This window comes from Microcebus murinus, chromosome 10 (genome assembly GCF_040939455.1).
Source record: "Microcebus murinus isolate Inina chromosome 10, M.murinus_Inina_mat1.0, whole genome shotgun sequence".
NCBI lineage: Eukaryota > Metazoa > Chordata > Mammalia > Primates > Cheirogaleidae > Microcebus > Microcebus murinus.
The window spans coordinates 77234163-77261081 of NC_134113.1; the positions used below are offsets into that span (position 1 = coordinate 77234163).

The 26919-nt window shown below is 34.0% G+C and overlaps 1 protein-coding gene across 5 annotated transcripts; it reads right to left on the reverse strand.

The window, feature by feature from the left end:
- Positions 1-1121: 1121 nt before the first annotated feature.
- Positions 1122-26767, reverse strand: FGFR1OP2 (FGFR1 oncogene partner 2). Of its 5 annotated transcripts, none has more exons than XM_012739529.3 (7): positions 26490-26767; positions 14594-14730; positions 11722-11839; positions 10491-10633; positions 8061-8174; positions 5221-5334; positions 1122-3155 (listed from the first exon to the last, which is right to left on the reverse strand). In XM_012739529.3, the coding sequence occupies exons 2-7, from the start codon at positions 14726-14728 to the stop codon at positions 3018-3020; spliced, it is 762 nt and encodes a 253-aa protein (XP_012594983.1). In that variant the 5' UTR covers positions 14729-14730; positions 26490-26767; the 3' UTR covers positions 1122-3017. The 5 variants fall into 5 exon arrangements, with proteins under 5 accessions (XP_012594983.1, XP_012594981.1, XP_012594980.1 ...); XM_012739527.3 differs by having other exon boundaries at positions 26302-26767; XM_012739526.3 differs by having other exon boundaries at positions 14594-14742; positions 26490-26766.
- Between the last annotated feature and the right edge of the window lie 152 nt (positions 26768-26919).

A 26919-nucleotide genomic window follows, 5' to 3' on the forward strand; every position in this document is an offset into this window, starting at 1 on the left:
AAGAAACCAAGAAGTGTCAAAGTGAAATGTCAGAGATATAAATTGCCAAATTTAGTACTTAAGGAAATTGGACATTACAAACTTAATAACCTTAATATTTAAAGACATGAGACTGGGTGAGATCACCAAAGAAATGGGGAGAGCTCCATTGTAGGAGTAAGGACTGAGGCTGCTGGCTCTCTACTGCTGAGAGGCCAGAGAGAAGAGAGGAATAAAGGAGACTGAGAAGGACCAGCCAATGAGGTAAAAGGGAAATGTCCCCTCAAATTATAATTTGAAACGGTCTCCATCAATATTTCACTGTGAATCAGAAACAGGGGTAGTAGTGGCCACCCTGTGATCTTCCATTATTCATCAAAGCAGTTTAGAAATATAAAATTTCAGAAGTCACCTTAATAATAAAGAATATCAAAGAGTATAAATATGAGCAGAAAGTATTTTACCTGTGAGGTTGTATATAATTGGCTTCTTAGACATGTATTCCTTACATAAAATATAGTTGATGGATGATAAATAATAGATGCTACATTAGTTTCCTAGGGTTGCTGTAACAAATTACACAGCCTGGGTGGATTAAAACAACAGGAATTTATTTTCTCACAGTTCTAGAGGGCAGAAGTCTGAAATCAAGCAGGACTGGTCCTTTCTGGAGGCTGAGGGAGAATCCATTCCATGCCTCTCTCCTAGCTCCAGTGGTTGTTAGCAATCCTGGGGGTTCCTTGGTTTGCATAACGCTGCCTCTGTCTTCACGTGGTCTTCTAAGTCTGTGTTTCAAATCTTACTATAGGCACACTAGTCATTGGATTTAGGGCCCACCCTAAAGCCAGGGTGATCTTAACCTCATTCTTAATTACATCTGTAAAGACCCTTATTTTGAAATACGATTACATTCCCAGATACAGCAGGTTAGGATTTGGACTTACGTTCTGGACAGACACTATTTAACCCATTACAGATGATAAGGTTTCCAGGATCAGTACTAAGAAGTTGCTGGTCAATTCCGAAGAAATACAGATAGATGTTGCTAAGTACTAGTTTTATGGTAAGAAGAGACAAAAGACCTTAAAAATAAACTATATGTAAGAATAAATGTAAGCACTATTTTCAATTAGGAGACGGTATCAATTTTAATCACTCACCTTTATTGATAAAATAGGCTCCTAAGCAGTACATACTCTCAGACATAAATTTAAAGTTCTGTCTCACAACAAAAAAAGTATGGGATGGAAAACAAAGTAAATGTCTTTAACACTGAGATCTTAAAATTATATCCAAGCAAAAAGACCAAGAATAAATAACTCAACTTATTTATTTACAAAAATAATTATTTATCAAGTAATGTTTTATAATAGAGCTGCCTCAATGAATTGCCTCAGAATTAATCTCAATTGTGTAGCTTATTTTTCTATAATTCTCACTTGGGATAAAAACTATTTGAATGAATGTGCCATTAAATTAAGGGATACTTTCCAAAAAAACAATAGAAAAGTTTAAAAATAAAAATTGTCATTTATTTATAAAATATCAATTAAGGCCTCTGAATGAGAAAAGAAATCTACTTAATGTTGGGGCCATTAGCCCTTTTCAATCAGCCCCATCTACCCATTACCCCAAACTTAAGATAGAAAAATTCTGAAGTGAAAAGTAGTTTTAAATTTTACCAATATATGAAATTATACATAAAAATTACCATGTGAAGTAATATTTTTTAACAAATTATATACTCAAAAGTGGATTTTCTATCTGTGCTAATTTTAATATATATTTGTTATAAATAAGTATAATATATTTAATTATATTTGATACTCTTTTACTCTATAATCCCCAAAACATAAGAAAAATTTAGCTTTTAATTGATGTTAAAGCACATTTCTGTATCTGGTGGTCTTTAAAAAAATTTACATATTATATATTTGATTAAAAAAAAAAGAAAACAAATACTTCTAAATCGATAGATTTTTCTCCCTCTTTCAATTGAAAGGTTATAAGAAAAATCTTACAGGTTGTGAGGACAAGATGGAGCTTAAAAATAGATCCAGAATTTTTTTTTTTTTTAATTTTAATTTACTTTTTCTGTACCTCAAGAGTAATTACTCTAAAAAAAGGGTTCTATGAGCTGGAGGAATTCCCAATTTACTTTGAAATTATCATACCTATCTTGCTATATCAAACATTTCAACTCTGTTAGCTAAATAAACTACATAATATCCTTAAAGATCAACCAGAGAAGAGAAAAAAATCTCATCTTCATTATTCAATTAGAACCAAAACTTATTCTTTCAAAAGAGTAGTTTAACCTACCAAATGTCTATTATAAGATCTTCTTTCTTAGAAAGTAGTATTCCTTCTCTTTCATTCCTGAAATAATATTTCATACACATAAGCAAGTTGTGGATAATTGTTAGGTAAATATCAGTTAAGGTAAATTAGCTAAAATTAAATTACTTTTGTTTATGCTGCATATAAAACATTCATACAGCCATTAAAACTGAATTTCCTTTTACAAAAACTTAAGTTAATGGAAAAGTAGACAGGCAATCACTAAAACTGAAGTCTCATGGTACATAAGCTATTTGTTAACTTTGACACCAAACAGGAAGGATAAAATTTAATATGAAAATCTTCTATTCACAAAACAGTGCCAAAAATTTATATTTTTAAACTGAGATAAGTCTATGAATTCCCAAACATTTATTGGGAATATTCAATTTATTTAAGTATTATCCAGAAAGCCAGCAGCACTGCTGAAAGCTCTTGGTATGTTCAGCAGTCACTGCGAAGGCCTTTCTATTTGTTCGCCAATTAACAATGGCTCAGTTTCTACTTTTCAATTATGTTTTGGAATCAAGTCTATGACCATTAACTATGCATGTTTTGTTGCTATCTTATAGCCAGTGCACTGTACATATTATATAGAAAAAAATAAAGGGTTGAGATTGAGTTTTCTGTTCATTCATTCATTCACTTATAGGCCAGTCCTAGTGACCATTTGGAGCCATTTAAGACCTGGAAGCTCTTCAGCTCTTCCTCAGACTCAGGTCACTACTGGTCACTAATGCTGATAAAGAAGTACTTTCCGATGCATCATCTTTCCTAAGGTTCAAAAATGATTCTCGAGTTATCTGAAGGATCTCCCTCAAGCCTCTGTTTTCTTGCTGTAGGAAGGCAAGCAAAAACAAAGATGCAGTCACCATCTACAAAGTATTTATAAGAATACAAACAAACACACACACACACACACACACTTTTTTAGAGACAGGGTCTTGTTCTAACACCAAGGATAGAGCATAGTGGCATGATCATAGCTCACTGCAGCCTTGCATTCTTGGGCTCCAATGATCTTCCTGCCTCAACCTCCCAAGTAGCTGGGACTAAAGACATGCACCAACACACCCAGATGACTTTTTATTTTTTGTAGCAAGGGAGTCTTGGCTATGTTGCTCAGGCTGGTCTCAAGTTCCTGACCTGAAGTGATCCTCCCGCCTTGGCCTCCCAAAGTGCTGAAGATTTCAGGTGTGATCCACTGCACCCGGCCCAAACATAAGAAAAGCCAAACACAGAACAGTATAACAAATAAAAAACAAGTTCTATAATTGGCATAAATGTACTAAATGATACATGTAATTAACAACTTGAATATAAAGAACACTTTTAAAGAGACAGGAATAATATATTCAATATCTTCCACCACTACAAAGATTTCTTAGGTAAGCAGCTGTAATTACATATAGAAACTCAGAAATTGCCTTATTTTATAATCATATTAGAGATGAATAACATCTAGATTTATATTTATATAGACTCATAAAGGCAGTGAATAGTAAATACCCTGGGACTAGAACCTCTTAGTACTTTATTACTTTCCATTATAGAATGGAATGCAAGATGCCATCCAGTTTGCTTTTCTCACTGGAATTTGAGAGCAGTAGGGTTGGCAGAGTAGATGCTATTTTTCAAGAAAGTGACTAAATCTGATTTTGTAAATAACTGCCTTTCCCTCCCCACCCCCAATCTAGATTAGTTACTGTAAGAAATTTATAGACATTTAAAAATAACCTGTCAGCCAGGTGCAGTGGCTCACACCCGTAGTCCCAACACTTTAGGAGGCTGAGGCTGGAGGACTATTTGATGCCAAGAGTTCAAGACCAGTTTAGGCAACAGAGTGAGACTCCTCTCTACAATAAGAAAAATTAGCTGGGCATGGTTATGCACATCTGTACTCCTAGCTACTCAGGAGGCTGAAGCAGGAGGATTGCTTTAGCCTAGGAGTTCAAGGCTGCAGTGAGCTATGATCAGTGAGCTATATACTCTACCCTGGGCAACAGATCAAGACCTTGTCTCTAAAGAGTAAAAAAAAAAAAAAAAAAACTCTCAAAATTTATTCTCTACTACTTTGTCTTCAGTGGCACCTAAATTTTAATGATATAAAGCGGAGATTAGCAAACTATGGCTTGGCCTGAGGACTGTTTTTGTAAATTAAATTTTATTGGCACATAGCAAAACCTAAATGGCTGCTTTTCAATTACAATGGCAAAGATGAATAGGTGTAAACAGTTTAGTTTGAAAATATTTACTCTTTGGCCCTTTATTGGAAAAGTTTGCCAACTCCTATTATATGCATGGGAGAACACTTACGCTCAGAGAATTAATTTTTGGCCCTCTATGACCAATTTCCCCACCAAGATTTAAAAATGAAGGTTAAGAGTATAAAAGTGTAAGTCTCTTCTATTGATTTGAGTTATTCAATAATGACATGTACTTTTGCTACCATAAAGTAAAGGACAGATAAGACAAAGGCTTTTACAGTTCCCAGAAAAATAAGAGTGCCCCCCAAATATTTGTGGATTAAAAAGAATTTCCTGCATTACCATGATCTCTAATAGAATGAACAAATTTTAAAACATTACTCAATTGAAGAAGTATATTCATCTAGTGAGATAAGATAGGATCAAAAATCAATATTCTCAATTACTAGTATAAGTAATAATTATCCTAGATCCTGCATTACTATATAAATGGTCTTGTATCATACTCTCATGTAACCAGCATCCAAAAGAAAAAGAACATTAGTACCCCAGAAAAGTGTGTATGTGTATATATATATATATATATATATATATATATATATATATTTATACACATATAAAAAAATGGGATATATTTTCTGGCGTAAATCTTTGTATGGACAGTTTTCACCTATATTTGCAATTGAAAACTTACTTCAAGTTGAAATATCCGTTCTTGTTCCTTGCAACCCTGTTGCTCATCAATTTCAATGGCTTTCCTCATTACTGCTGCCATTTCAGTTATCTGGTCAACATGTGCTTGTAGTTCCTAAAAAAAAAAAAAGAGATGGGAGTTGGAAATCAGTGAAATACTTCATTAATTTTATTTTTGGATCCTCTCCTTTTTATAAAATCTGCAGTGCCACTTAACACGAATATATCAAACATATTCACAATAAAGTTGGTTGACCATAAATGTGCTTTTAAAATCAGATTTGTTAGGACTAGAATATAAAACTAAGCAGCACAATATAACTAAACCTAGTAGCATGAAAAGTATTCATAGTTCATATTCTTCTCACCACAATGATCAACAACTTTTTTCTTTTTTGTGCCTACATATATACTACTGGTCAAAGTAATGGGAAAGATAAAAATTGTTGACATTCAATCTTTTTTCCTCCCTGAAGTCTTCATAATTTACAAATCTTTTTTGTATTATCCATGCCTGTAAATTGATCTCAATCCAATCTTTAATGTTTTCTGGATCATAAACCTCCTTGAAGGTGGAACTGTATCTTATTTATATCTGCCTATTACTTAGTGTATGTACATAATAAATATCAAGTAAAATGAACAGAATTCTGCTTTTAAGTATTAAAATATTAAATGGCCTTCTTTGCCAACTGATGAAAATGTAATTTCAGTATAATGTAGATATCCTGTAGATATCCACATATTTTAGACACAAAGTAGCCCAAATTCTTCCCTTATTTTTTGCACATCTATGCTGTGCCAGGCACTGTGTTAGCCAACAGGAATACAAAGCCTATTAAGATATGTTCCCTGATCTGAAGGAGCTTATAGTTTAGTGAAAGAGACAGACAAAAAGGTTTAAAATCAATACAAACTCGAGAATAATCATTTTCTTAATAAATAGCTTCTATAGATCATTATTCACTGGGCAATTAAGTGTTATTTTATTATATTAAAGCCACAACTTAAATATAAAAGTGAATAACTCCCCAAATAAACACTGAGTCTCTTAAGTAGTTATACTTTTTCTCTGTAAAAAAGATTTGAACAGAATCCCCAAAATCCCACAGAACTAGTAAACTAGAAGAAATGATAGAGAAAAAAATATGAACATCTTTGGCAAACCACATTTAATAACTTCTTAACCAACAAAAATGCAGGTCCTTATATTAACTTAATGGGAAAACCTATACAATACTAGTACTCAAGAAGAATGTACAATAAAAGACATCTGCACTGTGCGGCATATTTTTAAAAATTAACAATTCAGTCCCTGAACTGCACTAGTGACATTGTCAATGCTCAATAGTCACACGTGGCTAGTGACTTCCACATTGTACAATACAGATAAAGAACATTTCCATCATTTCAGAAAGTTCTATTGGATAGCCCTGGGTTAGATTATAGTAGCAAGAATGGTATCAAGACAAATAGTTGTCATATTCTGTAAGAGTTAAAAAAAATCATTAAAATCCTTCCCATTATAAAGGGTGCATAATGATTAAAAGCAAGTAAGTACAGGTAACTGCAGCAGCGAATTGAATAAGCATAATAAGAATTTTGAATACCAACAACTTTCTCAATTTATAATTTGGTCAGTCCTACTGCACTTACATAGACTAAAAACTACAAAGGAAGCAAGTATTTCTTTGCCTTTAAAATAGAAGAAAAAAAGACACTACTAATTTTTTCAAGACAGAGTCTTCCAACAAGATCATCACAGGAAGAAGCCCAATACTTCAAATGGAATAGTATTTTTATAGGCCCAGTTAACGGTTCACTTAACTATAAAATCTTTAGAGAAGTATCACAGACCTTTTAATGGGCATAAGAGGCAAGACTTGTGCTTTGAAAACTATCTTGAAGGGAAGAAGTGTCACCAACATAACCCTTGGACTATTTTGAAATGCCTTTCATTTCTAACTTTTGTCTAGGTTTATTCCTATTTACTCAATGCGGACTTGTCACAACTGAGTTAAAAAAAAAAGAATAAAAAAAGACAGTTAAGACACAATGGAGGGAGCCGAGCATGGTGGCTCACGCCTGTAATCCTAGCACTCTGTGAGGCCAAAGCAAGCGGATCCTTTGAGCTCAGGAGTTTGAGACCAGCCTGAGCAAGAGCGAGACCCCATCTCTACTTAAAAAAAGTAGAAAGAAATTAGCTGGACAACTAAAAATATATAGAAAAAATTAGCCAGGCATGGTGGCACATGGCTGAGGCAGAAGGATCGCTTGAGTCCAGGACTTTGAGGTTGCTGTGAGCTAGGGCACTCTAGCCCGGGCAATATAGTGAGAGACTGTCTCAAAAAAAAAAAAAAAAAAAAAAAAAAAAAAAAAGACACAATGGAGAGAGCACTACTAAATCCTAACATCTAAACAATGGCATTTTTGTTTTATTTGTGAACTTAAAGGACTATAAACCATCAAAAATCTGAATTAAAATATTTCATTTAATACTTTGACCAAAATTTTTTATGAAATCAGGTTAAAATTAATGTCAAGAAAATGTCTTTGATGTCCACAAAGAGAATGACTGTTTTACAGTGACAAAAACTGTAGCAACACCTAACAAGAGCAAATTAAATGAAAAGCTGGACTAAATAATCTTTAAAACCTGCAAATATCTAACAGGCTGTGTATGATACAATGCAGAGAATTAATGACAGATTTAAAGTTTATACACTTTGATTTCATTTATTTGCTGATCTAATCTGGGAGGGAAATTCAATGTAAAAGAACTTTTTAAATGGACCCCCCCTTCCATCCACACCCCAAAAGTTGACTGTTTATTTAGTGTACATTCTGATTTGCTTCCAAGTGCCTCCTCTCCAGTCCATGTTGAGGTGCTTCAAGGATGTGTCGAGATGCATCAAGGAAGAATCCTTCGGAGTTGTTACGATGTACCATGTCAATCTGTAGTACAGAGTCATTATAATGTTAATACGGATATTATCCGTAATTTAAAAACTGAATGAGTGTTAGTTCATGCGTGTTAGCCAACTGTTTAAAATGTTTGTTTTTTTAAGATTTCCAAAAAGGCATCTCTTCAAAAATCTGTAAAAATACATATTTGGATAAAAATATGTATTTTCTATTTATTTTTAAATGTGTGCTCAAAAATTTCCAGTGAGGGCAAAATTCTGTATTACAATGGTCTCAAAAGGGTCTCTTATTCTGAAATGCTGCTATGTGTAACTCTGTTTGTTACCCCTAAACATGTTATAGAATTATTTTTGTGTTTAGGGATATCAGAGCAATGTACCTAAATACTTCCTAGAATCCCATACTTTTGTGCCTTTGTAAGTTTCTCTGCTCACCTGCTTCTGCTTGTTGACCCCCCTGTAATTAATTCAAGGTTGGATTTAGATGGATTTTCTTCCTTTCCTTGACACCTTTCCAGACTTTCCTCATGAGAACGAATACAGTTTCCTCTAATATTCCGGTAATAATTCACATCTCTATTTTAGGATTCATCACACCCTACCTTACATTAGGTAGTTATATTTGTGTCTGTAACTCCCATTACACTGCAAGCTCATATGGTAATGTAATTTATTCATTCATTCATCTTATTATTTCCCATAATTAACCCAGTGCAAGTGTTAATTGAGTCGCAGTATCTCCTTTTTGGGAAAAATCAAAATCACAAACATTAATATGTATTAGTTAGAATTAATAACAAGTAACTGAATAGTCATTTTATGGAAGGCAAGGCTCATCAGCACTTAGATGAAGAATTCAATCTACATAATGAAAAAGGATGGTTTATAGCTATTTTAGGAAATGTTTAACTTGGTTAATTAATAAACCATCTCTGGTAAAATCTAACATATTTTAGAAAACATCTGCTTCTGTCATAGTTGCTCCCAGATAGGACCAACAAGCTGCAGTCTTATCCTAAAATTTTTTTGTCATAGTATTCTTGCCTTTAGATCTTCAAAGTTTTATTTTTTTAGATTATAAAACATGCTAACATTTTGGAATTTCTCAAGATTACATTTATCTTACCAATAATATGAATAAGCCAATTCCTCTTTGTACCTTTAAAAATATTCTTAGTTATACCTTTAAATTCAAATGATTTTATAATGGTCTCATTAATGATAGATATTTTCCATCTTCAAAAGATTGCCACTTAAATATTTCTGAATTTCCATGTGGTTAGGAGATGAATAACATAATCAGATAATATTAAACCCAAATTTATTAATTTATTATTTTACTAGTTGACACAAAAAGGTAATTATTAAGTTCCCTCACACATAAAGTTGTCACTCAAAGAGCTATTTACTTAGTATTTAATTATAAGAGAATTAACAATAATTTTAAAAGACCTAAATGCACGAAAATGGAAGAAATATTTTTAAAAATCTAAATTATATCAATTGAGAAAGATAAAAAAGTCTTATAACAATCCCTATTTCTTAAATAATATTAGTAATAACTAATAATAGTTAGCTCACCATTATCTAATACAGATAATGGCCTAGTTATTACAATCTAGTATAATATTTTTATTTCACACCCGGAGTTAAAATTCAGTTTAAAATAAAATATAAATGAGAAAGGATTATTCCACTTGTCTTCATAGCAGTTGCCAGCACATACGGGGACATATCAAAGGGAACAGACACAGGGATGACAATAAGTAAGATGAAAAGCAGGAAAAACTCTAGCTTCTAACCACTTTCACTTTGTCTCTAAAAATTATGTCAATTGGTATGTAATATTTGGAGGGGAGCAAAATTTTAGTATGTTGGTTCTTTTCTTCTTAACCCCATGGTTTTTCCATTATAATCAGGATCATTTATAGTCTGAATTAGCCTCATTCAGAATATAGACTTAAGAAAACAAATCTATATTAAGCTGCTTTCAACTTAAAAAGAAGTTTTCAGCATTTTAATTTTTCTTTTTGTAACAGAAGTCAAAGTAGATAACCTTGTAAAAATAATTTGAACACTTACCTTTATTTCCAAAATAAAGTTTATTTTTGAACATATGCATTAACATTACTAAGAAACAATGGGAGTAAAAAGAGTAAATCAAACAGAAAATGCTGTATAATAAGAAATGAAAAAATAAGGAAAAGCAAAACGTCAATTTAAAAGATGAAACAATCAACATCATGTTAAAATGGCATTACTAGATACTTGTGATTTGTTTTTTAAATCTGAACATAACCATTCGTCCCTCTTTTCCATTTCAAGTCACATTTATAGAATGGATTACCTTGGAGTGCTGTTCTTTTAACTTCATTATTATACCCGGATCATCTTTTTTGCTAGCCATTAGCAATCTAAACATTTGTTCTCGATACTTGCTCATTATAAGTTCCAAGGCAGACTGATGTTCTTCCAGGGATGTACGCAATTCTATCAAGAATAACAGTGTATTTTATTCAAACTTGAGTTAAAGGGACACAAAATATTGTTCCATATTACATTTATCAAAAAAAAACAACTAATAGGACATTTTCAAAAGAAAACATGATATGTAAAAATCTAGCCATGTAATAATAAAAGGTACCAAATGAAGTCTCATATTAAGTTTAAAAGACCATTTTAAACATGTATTTTTGAGAATCATTTCAACAAACATATACTGAACAGCAACTAAATATCAGACAATACTTTCTATATTAAGAATACAAAAAGACCATAGAGTTCAATGTCTAGTGGAGAAAACAAATACGTGATAAGTACAGAGTGGAGCACTACTCAAATACATTTAAGAAAAGTCTGTGGGGAGAAACTGGTAGAAGCTTCACAGAACTATAGTATTGAAATGAACCTGAATTCCTTCAGTTGAAAAATGAAGGAATGGGCAGTCGAAGCAGGGAGGCATGAGAGTTGATGATGTATTTAGCAATTGGTTTGGGATGGCAAGAGCAATGGGCTCGAGGTGAAGAGAGCTGTGGTAAAAAGTTAGAAAAGAAGGCTAAAAATTGACTTTGAGGATCATTATATAAGGAAATAAGGACACAATGAAAGTTCTTAAGCAAAAGAATAACATGATCAGTTTTATTTCTGAAAAATCAATGTGATCCCTGTATTGAAGACGGACTGGAGGGGAAAAAGGCTGGAATTAGGGAGATCAGTGAGGACAGTTCAAGCAGGAGACTATGAACACCTAAGCTGGGGTCCAATGCAGTAGGATTGCAGAGAATGAAGCTGAGTTATTTCAGAGCTAACAATCACAGCACAAACTGGATACTGAGGGTGAGAATCTAAGAGGATGCCACGCAAGGTAGATGTTCATATACAGGACAGGATAAAGAACAATAAATATGGCTTAGGTATATGGATTCGAAATGGGATTAAGGTCAAAAAGTAATTTTAGTTGGCTGCTTTCCCATTTTTGAAAATATTAATTGGTCCCAAATCACCAGTACAATTGCAGATTAAAGTTCTCTTTTCATTTGCCATACATATTAATACATAGTAGTAATAATATATTTTGCCTTTATTCTCTTGTTGCAATTCTCTGATTTGTCTGTTTTCTTGCTGGATTCCCATGACTAATGTGGACCGTGGCCGATGTCTTGCGACTTCATTAAGTTCTTGAATTTCTTCCTGATACTAATGAAAAAAAAATTTTTTAAGTGGGGAGAAAATATTTGCAAATATCTATCTGATATATAAATATACATATCTGATATCTAAACAAAAAATAAGTAAATATTCAATAAGCATCTAGTATCCAAAATATATAAAGAACTCTTATAACTCAACAATAAAAATAAAATAACCCAATAAAAAATTGGCAAATGATTTGAATAGACGGTTCTCTAAAGAAAATATACAAATGCTCAGCCGGGCGCGGTGGCTCACACCTGTAATCCTAGCACTCTGGGAGGCCAAAGTGGGCGGATTGCTCCAGGTCAGGAGTTCGAAACCAGCCTGAGCAAGAGCAAGACCCCGGCTCTATTATAAATAGAAAGAAATTAATTGGCCAACTAACATATATATAAAAAATTAGACAGGCATGGTGGTGCATGCCTGTAGTCCCAGCTACTCGGGAGGCTGAGGCAGCAGGATTGCTTGAGCCCAGGAGTTTGAGGTTACTGTGAGCTAGGTTGCGCCATGACACTCACTCTAGCCTGGGCAGCAAAGTGAGACTCTGTCTCAAAAAAAAAAAAAAAAAAAATATATATATATATATATATACACACACACACACACACAAATGCTCGATAAGCACATGAAAGGATGCTTAACATCATCAGTCATTAGGGAAATGCAATTCAACATAACAAGATATTACTTCACAATCACTAGGACAATTATAATCAAAAAGGGTGAAATGATCACTTGAGCCTAGGAGTTCCACGCTGCAGTGAGCTATAATTGTGCCACTGCACTCCAGCCTGGGCGATGAAGCAAGATGGTGTAGCTCCTTTGAGAAACAATCTGGCAGATCCCAAAAAAGTTAAACACAGAATTATTACATGACCCATCCATTCTACTCCTAGGTATATACCCAAGAAAATGGAAAACATGTCCACACAGAAACTTGTACACAAATATTCATAGCAGCATTATTCTTAGCCCAAAAGTGGAACAATTCAAACACCTGTCAATTGATGAATGGATAAACAATATGCAGTACCATTGCAATGCAATATTATTTGGCAAAAAACAGGAATGAAGTACTCATACATGCTACAACATAGCTGAACCTTAAAAATATGTTAAGAAGCCAACCACAAAAAGCCATATGTTATATCACTCTATTCATACAAAATGTCTAAAACAGGGAGAGAAATCCATAGAGACAGAAAGATTAGTGGTTGTCAGTGACTGAGAGAAGGGGAAACTAGGATGAAACTGCTAATGGATATAAGGTTTTGGTGGTGCTGAAAATTTTCTGGAATTAAATAGTGGTTATAGTTCTACAACCCATGAATATACTAAAATGGAATGAGTTGTATTAACGTGTACCCTTCAAAAGGGTGAATTTTATGGTATGTGAATTATATTTCAATAATAGAACATGTGCAAAATATATGCAAAAAGTCTTGCATTTAAAAATGAGAATCTAATTTTTTTTTTTTTTTTTTTTTTTTTGAGACAGAGTTTCGCTTGTTGCCCAGGCTAGAGTGAGTGCCGTGGTGTCAGCCTAGCTCACAGCAACCTCAAACTCCTGGCTCAAGCAATCCTGCTGCCTCAGCCTCCCAAGTAGCTGGGACTACAGGCATGCGCCACCATGCCCGGCTAATTTTATATATATATTAGTTGGCCAATTAATTTCTTTCTATTTATAGTAGAGACGGGGTCTCGCTCTTGCTCAGGCTGGTTTCGAACTCCTGACCTCGAGCAATCCGCCCGCCTCAGCCTCCCAGAGTGCTAGGATTACAGGCGTGAGCCACCGCGCCTGGCTGAGAATCTAATTTTAAAACAGCACTCATTTATTTTCAAGGCATTCTTATGAGACACTTAGTAATGCATTCGTTATAATACTCCTGGTTCTTAATTTAAGATGTCAAACTCCTTTTTTTACAACTCAACATTAGGTATATGTTTATCAGAGTGCCTGAGTCTAGCTGGACAATTAGGGATGGAAGTAATCTGTTGCAAAACAAAATAAGTAAATTTGCTCTATTGTTTCCAGTAGCTTTGCTAAAAGCATTATCCTAGGGTTGCTTCCTTGTATAAAATGAATGAGTTTCAAGAGAGTAGGATGTGAATATACATTTTTTTCCTCTCTGATTTCCATCATAATATTAGTTATTTTATAATTCTCTTAAAAGAGCTGAAAATTTTATCAGAGTTTAAAATGGTAGCTAAACTAATGGTCCACTAGAAGACTCTGTCATACAATAGAAAGGGTAGCAAGAAGTGAAGCCCTTTTAATTTCTTTTTTAATTGGCAGCATTAAATGAAAAATGAGGTAGCAAGTATAAGTGCAGCAACTGCACAGGGTGTAAACTAGACATTGCCTTGCATCATTTTCAAAAGCTATTTTGTTGTTAAATAGCATTACCAAGTACTTTTATAAACAAAAACATGAACATTTCTACATAATATAAGAGCAAAATGTGTGTCAATATTAGTATCGTCTTTGTCAAATGTATTCAGTCTTAACAAATTCTTTTATTTTCTACACTCCATTGTGCAACTCTGTTAGAAAATTAAGTGATCAAATCTACAAGTTTTAGAATATATATACATATATATGTCACCTGAACATGACAAAATTAAATAAAACTGAAACATATAAGTCAAGTTACTTTAAAATTTTAGAGAACATTCAAAAAATTAGACTAACTAGGCAGTAATTTATGACTGTCAGTGACTGCTTTTGTTAATGGAATCAACAGAGAAAAATCAAACCTGCTTCATGGCTTCTACTCGCTTGTTGAGAGCTGTGGTTTGCTCAATCAGGGATTCTGCTGCATCGTCATGATCTCTCAATCTTTCAACAAGAGCTTTAGCATCAGCAAGTGCCTTCTCAATTGTGCAACTCATTTCTAAAGGAATATCTATAATTAAAATTAAAATCAAGACTCAAAGAAAGCATGTTACCTTATTTTAGTTTCATGTTAATACAAATATGTTTCTTAAGCTACATTTGTTACATTGTCTAGGGAGGAAAAAAACATCTAAGAATACCTTGTGGTTTTGCTTCTGTTGGGATGGTACAAGCTTTAAAGTGAATTATAATATTTCAGAAAAATTAGAACACAAGTGATATGCAGACATAACTAGAATGTATCTAAAACATCCTGAATTTATGGCAGGAAAAAAGCACATATCCAATGAAAACATTGTTATATTACACAGAAATTATGTCCTTCAGGAGGGTGCTGCCTATCTTGTCAATTTTTGAGCAAGGTCACTTTGTTCACTGGTCTGTATTCCAGGGTAAATGAGAAAGAACCCTTCCTAGCTTCTGCTTGGTGAGGCTACTTAAGATATTGTTCACAAACACTACTGACCAGCCAAAGTGGCCTCTATGTGTCATGGTCAAAGTCTCAACCTAAAGCCTCAACATGTCTAGTTGAGTCAAAGTCTCAACCTCTTCTTGGAGGAACTTCTGCTTTTTATATATAGTTGCATTATAATCTTAACTCTTGTACTTTCCTTAGTAAAGTACACACAGAAAAAGTTTTGACTTAGAACTTTCGCTATTATGGGAAACTTATGATATGTTAAAACCAGCAAGCAATATGTTCAAAAGGAGATAAACAAAATTAGGAGACAAAACATGAAAAAGTCAATAGTTAGCTTTTTTGTTAGAGATAGGGTCTTATTCTATTTCCCAGGTTGGAGTGCAGTGGCCTGATCAGAGCTCATTGTAACCTCCACTTCCCAGGCTCAAGCAAGTGGGACTACAGCCTCCCAAGCAGTGGGACTACAGGCGCGCACCACTATGCCCAGTTAAGTTTTTAAATTTTTTTTAGAGATGGCGTCTCACTATGTTGCCCAGGCTGGTCTTGAACTCCTGGCCTCAATTGATCCTCCCACCTCAGCCTTCCAAAGTGCTGGGATTACACGTGAGAGCCACCACGCTGGCTTGCTTCTTGAATTGGTAATGTGGAGACTTCAAACAAAATTTTAATTTAAAAGTCCCTTTCAAAAACTTTATAATCTTCTGAAACTTACCCTTCTTAAATTTTTTTCTCTTTCTACTAAGTTTCACCTAACCTTCTATATGAGCCACCCTTTCTTCAGGGCTTTCTTAAAAAATAAAATCACACTATAAATTACTAGGCCAGAAGTCTGGTCTATAGAAGTTACACTGAAACTCTGGTACAGATCCAAGTCAAGGGCTATATGTAAGGATTTCCATCAACTTTAGGAAGACAGAAATTTACTACAGAATTCACGAGTTTGTTAAATAAATACTACTATCCTAGACTAGAGATAAAATACTAAAGTAAACTAAAATTAAAACTGCCAATTTAGAAAATATCTAGTATATGACTAGACATTTCTAGAGAGCTCTAAGAAGTAAATAAGTTGGAAATTAGTAAAATTTCTGGGTCTTTAGAAACAACTGAAAGATTTTTCTTCTAAGATTTGAGAGGTTTAATAACAGTACTTGAAAGAATGACAAGCAAAAAGGTCATTAAAGAAATCGATGTCCTACACTTGCTAAAACACAAAAAGACAACTATTTAAAAATCTAGCCAATGATACTGCTTGGAGGGAGACATTGGCATGCAACAATGCCCTGTACTTTCCCTAAACTTCCAAGGGGAATTATCTAAAATTGTAGATAGAAAATAATATAACTTTTTTATTTACATAGGTGTTACCATATTTCCCATTGATCCCAATACTATAGAATACTAGATCCTTCAGACTAAAATTTTAAAGTTGTCTGTAAAGTAAAAAGGAAGGGACGGAGGGAAGGAGGGAAAAGAAAATAGAAAAGAAAAGAAAAAAGAAAAGAGAAGGGAGGGTAAGTTGACTTATGAAAAGTAAAACATAAAAACCAGAAAAAATATTAGTCTTAAAGTAAAAATAAATGGTTGTAACAGATCGTGAAAGAAAATAATAAAAGAAAAAGTCATAGAATCTCTAAATCATCCTAAGTCCCAATCTGTAAATGACATCATTGGGACCACTATCAGAATACTTTTTTATGCGCCAAAATACAACATGGACAAATTTGATAGGATCTGTTTCTAAATAAAATGCACTAAGGTTCCTACATATGATCAGATAGCTGATCTAGATATGAGATATAATTATAATTCTGTATAATTCAAGAATAAAAAAGCTATGCTTCCAGAATCCTCTGGGCAAAAGAATCCATTTTCTACCAGTTGAGTAATTATGAAATATTGTTATTTTCTCCTTTTCATATTATCATCCACTTATGTAACACTCTTAATACATCAACTTTTACCTACTGAAAGAAAAAGCTCACAATCGTATTTCCATAATTCAAGAAGTATCCAAGCCCAAAACAAAACTTTTGAACACCCTAGTACCAAATCCTGACTTTAGGGTTTGTTAATAGGTTTTATATTAAAAATAAAAAGCGACAATACTAGGCTTGATATGCAATAGGTACTTCATTCACTCTGATAAAACTCAATTTCTTACCAAAAGTCAAATTGATCAAATTACTTACTTGACTGTGGTCCTCTAACATAGAGGAACTTACTAAAATAAAAATAAATATATACACTAATAGCTGGTATGCTTTTAGAATAATTCACTTCTCTGAAATGCTGCAAAGAAAAGAGGTTCCTCATACATCCTTTAAAAAACAACATATAGGCCTGGCGCGGTGGCTCACGCCTGTAATCCTAGCTCTCTGGGAGGCCGAGGCGGGCGGATTGCTCGAGGTCAGGAGTTCGAAACCAGCCTGAGCAAGAGCGAGACCCCGTCTCTACTAAAAATAGAAAGAAATTAATTGGCCAACTAAAAATATATATACAAAAAATTAGCTGGGCATAGTGGTGCATGCCTGTAGTCCCAGCTACTCGGGAGGCTGAGGCAGGAGGATCCCTTGAGCCCAGGAGTTTGAGGTTGCTGTGAGCTAGGCTGACGGCACTCACTCTAGCCTGGGCAACAAAGTGAGACTCTGTCTCAAAAAAAAAAAAAAAAACAACAGATACACAGATACATTAACTGCTATTTCAAAGACTGAAACACAGTAGGTGGAAACACTATGCAAGCTATTAATAGTATACCATATGATAGATAGTACAGAAATACTTTCAAGTACATTACTACAAACACTGGTTTGACTAAAAGTCCTTATGCAAGGACTCATATATATAAAACAATAAAATAACAAATCCACAGAGAAGTTCAAACATTCCATACAGATACACAAAATCTGGCCTGTCAAATTCTAAAAGAAACACGAGATGATTAAATTGTTAAGATGCATGTTGATAAAAACTGACATAATCAGACCAGCTATTTAATAGCACCAGATAAAACCTCAGACACCAAAAAGTCCATGAAACATCTCAGTCTAGTAAGGAAAAAATGGCCACAATATTAAACATGGATGAGAAAATTTATCTTGGATAGCAGAAGATCTGGCTCATTTCATGTCTCATTTGTAAATTAATTAATCTGGAAAAATTATAAAGGTGAAGGAAGGACTAAAACCATTTCTAAAGAACTTTTGAATATATCCAAGTGGATTTAATGTACTTGCCTCTCTCTTTAGTGTTTAGGAATATATAACATTCTTACATATACTAGTAAATATACTGATAATAGTATGAATGAAATGTATGAATTTCAAGTATGCAACATTTTGTTTCTTTCTAAGAAACTTCCTTGTCTCATCATTCTCAGTCCTCAGGAAACCCCAAGCAAGATAAATCCAAGGAGGTCTCATACACATTATAATCATTTTTTTGAAAACTAAAGACAAAAAGGAAATCTTGGAAACAGTCAGAGAAAAACTGACATATTACTGATAATCACCAATTTGAATGATTGAAGATTTCTTATCAGAAATGAAGGCCAGTAGAAAGTGGAACACTTTTAAAATGCTGAAAGAACTGTCAACCCAAAGTTTTGCTATATCAAGAAAAATGCTCTTTATATATGAAGGTAAAATAGAAACCATTCTCTGATGAGGAAAAACATAATTCATTTTTGGAAAACTTATTCTAAAGGAAATTCTTCAGACAGAAGCAAAATGGTATCAAAATGAAATTTACAGCATCAGGACTGAGGGAAGAACAACAGAAATTGTGAATATCTAGGTAAATATTCTCTTTATTTCTTTAAAATATATAACATTTGAAAACAAGAATTATAATTTTGTCTGATAAGATTTTTAATTTATGTAGACATAATATATGACTAAAACATAAAGGGGGGAGAGTAAAAAATAGGCATATGTAGGGATAAGATTGCTACATTTCACTTGAAGTTGTAAAAATATCAATTGTAAGTAGACTGTAAAAAATTTACATGTATCATAATTCTTAAAGAAACCCCTAAAATAACTATAGAGCTAATAGTCAAAAAACCACAATAGATGAATTAAAATGAATTTAAAAATACAGAGATAATAGTCAAATGACCACAATAGTGAATTAAAATAGCCCAAAAGAAAAAAAGGTGAAAAAAAGGAACAAAATACTGAGGGAACAAACAGAAAACAAATGATGTTAGACTTAAATCCAAACATGTTAACAATTTCACTAAAGGTATATGTTCTCAACACACAGATTAAGATGGATTATGACAATTAAAAAAAAGGATCCAATTATATGTCATCTGTATGAAACTTACTTCAAATATGATATAGGTAGGATAACAGTAAAAGGATAAAAAAGTACACACACACACACACACATATAAAAGTAACCAAAAGAAAGCCAGAGTGGTAATAACCTCAAGAAAACATGCTCAATATAATTAGCCACCAGGGAAATGTAATTCATAACCACAATGAGATATACTTACTAAGATGGCTATAATAAAAAAGGACACATAAAAAGTGTTGGCTAGGATATGGAGAATCTGGAGCCTTCATAAACTGCTGGTGGGAATGTAAAACGGTACAGCTACTTCGGAAAACAAATGACCCAGCAAATTCCACTCCTAGGTACACATCAAGAAAATGAAAACAAGTCGATGCAAAAACTGTATATGAATGTCTTACCAACATTATTCAAAATGGCCAAAAAGTAGAATTAACCCAAATGTTCACCAACTGATGAATATTGAATAAATATGGTCTCTTTACACAGTGGAATATTTAGCAAAAAAAGTTGGGGGAGGGGATGATGTCCTGATACATGCTACAACATGGATAAAAATTGAAAAAATTATGCTAAGTGAAAGAAGTCAATCACAAAAGACTAACATATTATATGATTCCATTTTTATGAAATGTCCAGAAGAAGCAAATCCATATAGGCTGAAAGTAGATTAATGAATACTCAGGCCTGAAAGTTAGGAAGAGGTAGGGGGAATGGAAAGTGAACACAGGATTTCTTTTTGGGAAGATAAAAATGTTCTAAAATTGATTTTGGTGATGGTTGAACAAGTCTACAAATATACTAAAAACCAACAAATTGTACACTTCCAATGTGTGAACAGTATGGTATGTGAATTACATATCTCAGTAAAGGTGTTATATTAAAAAAAAAGAGCTGGAGTGGCTATATAAATATTAGACAAAGTAAACTTCAGGCAAAAGAAAATTATCAGGGACAGAGGACAGAGGAGCATTATATAATAATAAAAGGGTCAATTCACCAAGATGACATAAAAATCCTAAATGTATATACACCTAACTAGAGACCTTCAAAATGCATGAGGCAAACACTGAAAGAATTGAAAGGATTAACAGGCACGATTAATAGGCATATTCACACTTCCTGCAGAAAACTTCAACACTCCTTTCTCAGTAATCAACAAAACTCATACAGAAAAAATCAGCAACGGTATAAACAAAATGAACACCATCAGCTAAGTGGATTGAATTGATATCTATTAAAAACAACAATAGCAGGGTACACATTATTTTTGTGCCCATGGGACAGTCACTATGAGAGACCATATCCTGTGTTACAAACCAAACCTTAACAAATTTAAAAGAATCATACAAATTATGTTCTCTGACTATAATGAAATTAAACTAAAATAAATAAAAGAGAGATAACAAGAAAATCTCTAAACATTTGGAAGTTAACACTTTTCTAAATAATCCATGAGTGGGGGGGGCAAAAAAACCAATCCATGAGTCAAAAAGGAAGTCTCTGGAAATTAGAAGATATTTTGACCTAAAATATGTAAATACAAGATATCAAAAATTTTGGCATGTATGTAAATTGGTACTTTGAAGGAAATTTATAACATTAAATGCTTATGTTAGAAAATTAGATCTCAAATCAATTATCTAAGTCTCAACCTTTAGAAACTAGGAAAAGAGCAAAATAAACACAAAGTAAAGAGAAGGAATTAAAGAGCCAAAATCAATGAAACTGAGAACAGGAAAGTAACAGAGGAAAAACCAATGAAATCTAAAGCCAATTCTTTGAAAAGATCAATAAAGTTGGAAAACCTCCAGCAAAATTAATGAAGAAAGAAAGAAGAAATAAGTTACCAATGTCAGGAAAGAAAGAAGGGACATCACTGCAGACCTTTAAGTCAGTCAAAGAATAAGTGAATACAATCATAAATTCCATACATATGAATTGGATAATTTAGGTGAAAACGACTAATTTCTCAAAAACCACAAACTACGTTACATTAATTAAGTTGCACAAGATGAAATAGATAACTATTAATAGACCTATAACTAATAGTTATTAGAGTTATATAATAATTAAAATCTAATAATTATTCTATAATAGTCCTATAACTATTAAGAAATCGAATTTATAATTAAAAATCTTCTGCAAAAAATCTTGAGACCCAGATGGCTTCAATGGCAAATTGTACCATACATTTAAAGAAGAAATAACACCAATATTACACAATCTCTTCAAGAAAATAGAAGAAAAGGGAATACTTGTACATCCAAACTCACAAAATGATGGCAGCATTTACTGATACCAAAATCAGACGAAGATAGTATACAAAAAAAGAAAATCACAGGCTAATATCACTCATGAACATAAGTGCAAAAATCCTAAAGAGAATACTAACAACTCAAATTCAGCAACACGTAAAAAGAGTACTACACTATACGACCAACTTGTGTTTATTCCAGAATTCAAGGCTGTCTCAATATTCAAAGATCAATCAATGTAATCCACTAAAGAAGAAAACCACTTGATCATACCAATTGGTGCATTAGGAAAAATTCAACATACTTTCATAATTTTCTGCAAACTAGCACTAGAAAGGGATTTCCTCAGAGGAAGGGCATTTCCAAAGACCCAAAGCAATAAGGAAAGGATGTCCCCAACCACCAGTCCTTTTCAATATACTAGTGCAATAAGGCTAGAAAAACGGGGAAAAAAGGCATACCAATTGGAAAAGAAGAAATAAAAATGCCCTTATTGATAGCCAACACTGTCTATATAGAAAATCTCAAACTATCCAAAAAAGAACTCCTAGAACTAATACCTGGTTTTAGCAATGTCACAGGATATAAGCAACAAGAATCAATCATTTTTCTACATAGTAGCAACGAACCATTGGAAACCAAAAAAAATTTTTTTTAAACCCACACATTTAAAAATAGCTTAAAAATAAAAAAAGAAATTCTTGGGCATATATGAAACAAAACGCATGCAGGATCTGCATGATGATAACTACAAAATGCTAATGAAAAAAACGGAAAAAAACCTAAATAAATGGAGAAACATACTGTGTTCCTGGATAGGAAGACAATATACCACAGATGTCAGTTTTCCACAAATGTTCTACAGATTTAATGCAATTTCCAATCAAAACCCCAGCAAAGGTCAAGCATGGTGGCTCATGCCTCCAATCCAAGCACTCTGAGAGTTTTATCTAGAATACCTAAAAATCTCTCAAAACTACAAACAAAAATAATCCAATTAAAAAAGGAAGAAAAGACCTTACCACTTAACCAAAAAAATAGATAGATAGCAAATAAGAACATGAAAAGATGTTCAACATTTTTAGCTACTGGAGAAATGCAATAAAAACTATGATAAGAATGAGATGCACCACACCCCTATTAAAATGGCCATTTCATCTTGGCACAGTAGGCAGCTTGTAAGTCTCATAAAATAGCTATTTATCTTTTTCTACATCAATACCACATTGCCTCAAATGTAAGAGTTGTAAAATAAACTCTTGCTATCTGATATGGCAAGTCACTGCTTTCTTTTTTGAAATTGCTTTACCTATTCTTTGCTTTCTCTCCAAACTAATTCAGTCTAAATGAATCTCTAGAGTACTCTAGAGTAAAATCAAACTGCTAGGTAATACTTTTAATTAATTCAAATTGTTCGTAGCTTTCTGAACTTGAGGAATACTACCTTACACTGACATTTGGACAAGAGAACAAGTGTTATTCCCATTTCACCAATGAGGAAATTGACTCAAAGATTCCAAATATAAAAAGACAAATGACAGTGCTATGAAGCAAAGAAAAAGCCAAGCTAATACTAGAAATAGAACTTCTGATCACCAGTCTAGTGTTCTATTCTCGAACCAACCTGGATCTCCTGGGCCCTGTTTGCTTTTTACCTACATAAAAACCATCTCGATCTCCTTAGATGGAAAAACAAAGCAAATTTTCTGATCCTTCCCCACAAATGGAACTTCCAAAATATTAAAAAGTTTCATTTCAATCCAGCTACAAAAAATAAATGAAAATGTATATGAAGAAAAATGTTTTAAAATAACAAAATTTCAAATATTTTTCCAGATAATAAAAGCCTGGCAACCATTTTAATTAGGCATCACAGTTAATTATAAAATCAATGAATGTTTACTGATTGGCTTCTTAAAATTGTAATTAACATCCACTTTAAAAAATATTCTCTCTCCAGACTGCATAATGAAATACTACTGTCAAAGTGAACTACATTTAAAATTTGTTATGTAACTATAAAAACATCTATTCAGGGAAAGGAATTATAAACTGCAGGTAATTCAAAGCATAATTTTATTAGCACTTCAGAAAAACAGTGACACAGTTTCTAAAAATTTGCAAGTTCATTTCCTGTGTGTGAAACCACAAAAAATGTTTAAAATATTTTATAATATGCATTTACTTTGTCACCTTTTTTTGCAAATCATTGTGCTTTCTCTTTTTGGCTAGTAAGCGGAATGGGAGGAAGATTGTTTTCCAAACTCTCTAACAAGTTTCAAGTTTTAAAAAATAGACTCCAGTAAAAAAGGAATATTCCAAATTTATCTGCCTATTTTTATAGTGCATGTCTTAACTAGCCACAATAGACTTACATTATTTTCTATAGGTAGGCCCAAATTACAAGTGAAGTTTTTTTTTAATTGGGTTTTTTTTTTTTTTGAGGGTTTTTTCTTGTCTGCATTAGCCACATTCTCGCCCACTTTACCACCCAAAGACATTTGCAGACTCCTGGCAGAAGGCTCAGAACATTCTGCTGCAGATCAGAGAAACCACCACCCACCCAAGACAGCAATTGCCAGCTGTTTACTTTCAGATTTTAGTTAAGAAAAATTTAAAGAAATTCAAGTCCCTTTTCTGTTTCCCTTATCTAAAAATTCAGTATTCTTCCACTGGACCTACACAGAAATATGGTGACTACTGATATGCCATGGATGTGTCTTTAAATGTCAACAATCTAGTTTAAAATTTTTTATTGTTCAGCCAGGTGTCTCTAATGTTAATTAGTATAATTAATATTAACTGACACATATGGAAATGAAAAAATAAAAAGGCATAGTTAAGGCATACGACTTAAGTTCCATAAGTCATAGAAATTTATAGACTTAAGAGATCAAGAAACATATATAAATTACATATAAAAATAAGCATCTTAGACATGCATATCACTGTATTTTTGAAAGCACAGATTTTTCACTGTCCTTGAAAATGGTGGAATGAATACATGTTTGGAGCTTAATGAAGAAGCTTTCTGAAGAAAACAAATTTTTAAAGTTGGAAAGAAGAGAATTTGGAAGTAAGGATGATGGAGGATTTTTTAAAAATTACATGTTTCCTTAGAATTGTGGCTAACTATACATTACATATACATATGTTCAACCACTTATGACAATTCAAGAAGGAACTAACAATCTAAACCAGTTACTTCTAACCTATGAGTCAAGGAGTCAGTGGAAGAGTTGCATGAATGCACACACACCAAGCACTCTCTGCAGTCTAAAACATTTCTCTCACACACATCTCACTATTTTTCAAATATAAACAGATACTAGTTAGAAGATAAGGGGATTTCTGGTTTAAAAAAACCAGATACTAGTATGATGAAATACAAAATCATTTAAAAGCACAGCAGTTTTGTGGGGTTTTTTTTTGCCATTATCCCTAATTTCAATCAACAAATGCTAAAAGCATAATTATTTGTGTGTTAGAAGTGCAGGGTTCCTCATATTCAAAACAGGCCAGGGTCCTTTAAGCTAATATACAAAGTTCCTTCTGGCTCTAAAATTATGATTTGTAAGGGACTAAGAACTCCTATGGTGAATTCTTTAGAAGTATTACATTATAAATATGTATACATATGTATATATAAATAATGCTTGCTATGTGCCAAGTATTGAACTAGCTTTTGTTTCAATGATAAATAAGAAATGATTCCAGACTCAAGTTCAAATTCGCAGGAGAGAAAGATACATGAACAGATAATACAGGCTAATAAATACTGCTCTTCTACTGTTTCAAGCGCTTTGGGAGCACAGCGGTATCAACGTCTCCTGTGGGAGTCTGGGAAGACAATGATTTATGAATTCGGTTTTGATAGGTGGAAAAACAGAGAGAGAAGACTAAGCAATTCTAGACAGGTGGTACAGCACATACAAAGGTGTACAGAGTCGTGAAACTGCATGGCATGCTTGCAGAAGCAGCCAGTAGTCTGGTATGGTTGGATATTAAAGTATTTGGAGGGAAAACAAGATGATACTAAAAAGGTAAAATGGATTGGGATAGACTGTAAAAGGTCCTGAACGATGTGCTTAACAATAAACAGGGCTTGATTCTGTCAGCAATACGGTTACTAAAAAGTTTAAGGAAAAGAGAGATATAAACAGATATGTACTTCAGAATAACTCTAGGGAAGGATGATGGTGGGGAAACCAGTTTGGGAATGGGAGGCAACTGCAATAATTCTGTCGAAAGAAGAAATAATATAGTGAGTGCAGTGTGAGTGGAAATGCAGAACCAAGGATGATTCCCAGATTTCTAGTTTGGAGACATATAGGACAGATACTGATAACGTTATCAGAGATGGGATACAGGAGAAAGGCTGGGGAAAAACCCAAAAACGAGCAACACCCCTTGGAGAGGAGCCTCATGGAAGGAGGGAACGATTATCTTTGTCAAATGCTGAAGAGGTAAACTAAAAAGGGTGCCCCTCCCAATGGTGGGCTCCCAGGTGGGTAAGGCACGGAGAAAACACACGGAAGGAGTGTCCACAGGGTGAGGGACAAGGCTTTTTTCCTTAAACTTTCCGCACCTCAGTTCCAGGAAGAGGAGCTCAGCGCTGAGGACCGGGAGAGGAAATCCGGCTCCCGGGAGCTGAGAGCCCGCGGAGGGAAGCGGCTAGTGCCGGGCGCCGACAGTTCAAGAGATGCAAAGCACCGGAGCGGCCCAGGCGAAGGAAGCTTCGACTCGCCTACACCCGCTCCCGTCCATTCCACTTACTCCGCTCTCAATCTCTCGCAGCCGTCAGCTGTAGCGATTAGGACTCAAAGCCTCTACCAACCGGGACCTATGCATTCAAGGGAAGAGACTCCGCGCCCTTATTCGGCCTCTTCAACGAGCAGACGCATAACCAGACAGAAACAGCAGAGCGGCTGCTGAGATGCCAGCCGGGCTCAGCCCCGACACTGGCCTCGGTGAAACCTCCGCCGGCCGCCTCCGACCAGCGCTCCAGGAGCGCTCCAGTCTCGCGAGAGTTCCTTCGTTACCGTAGGGCAGAGCCGACCACTCGCTGATTTGCGCGAGAGATAGGGGCGGGACCCTTCGTTGTCCCTCCCTCTTTATCCACACCCAGGGTGTCGCTCAGCCTCTCGCAAAGTCTCGCGAGTTTTTACGAGGGAAACCGGCCGGGGTGGAGAGACCGAGGAGGGGA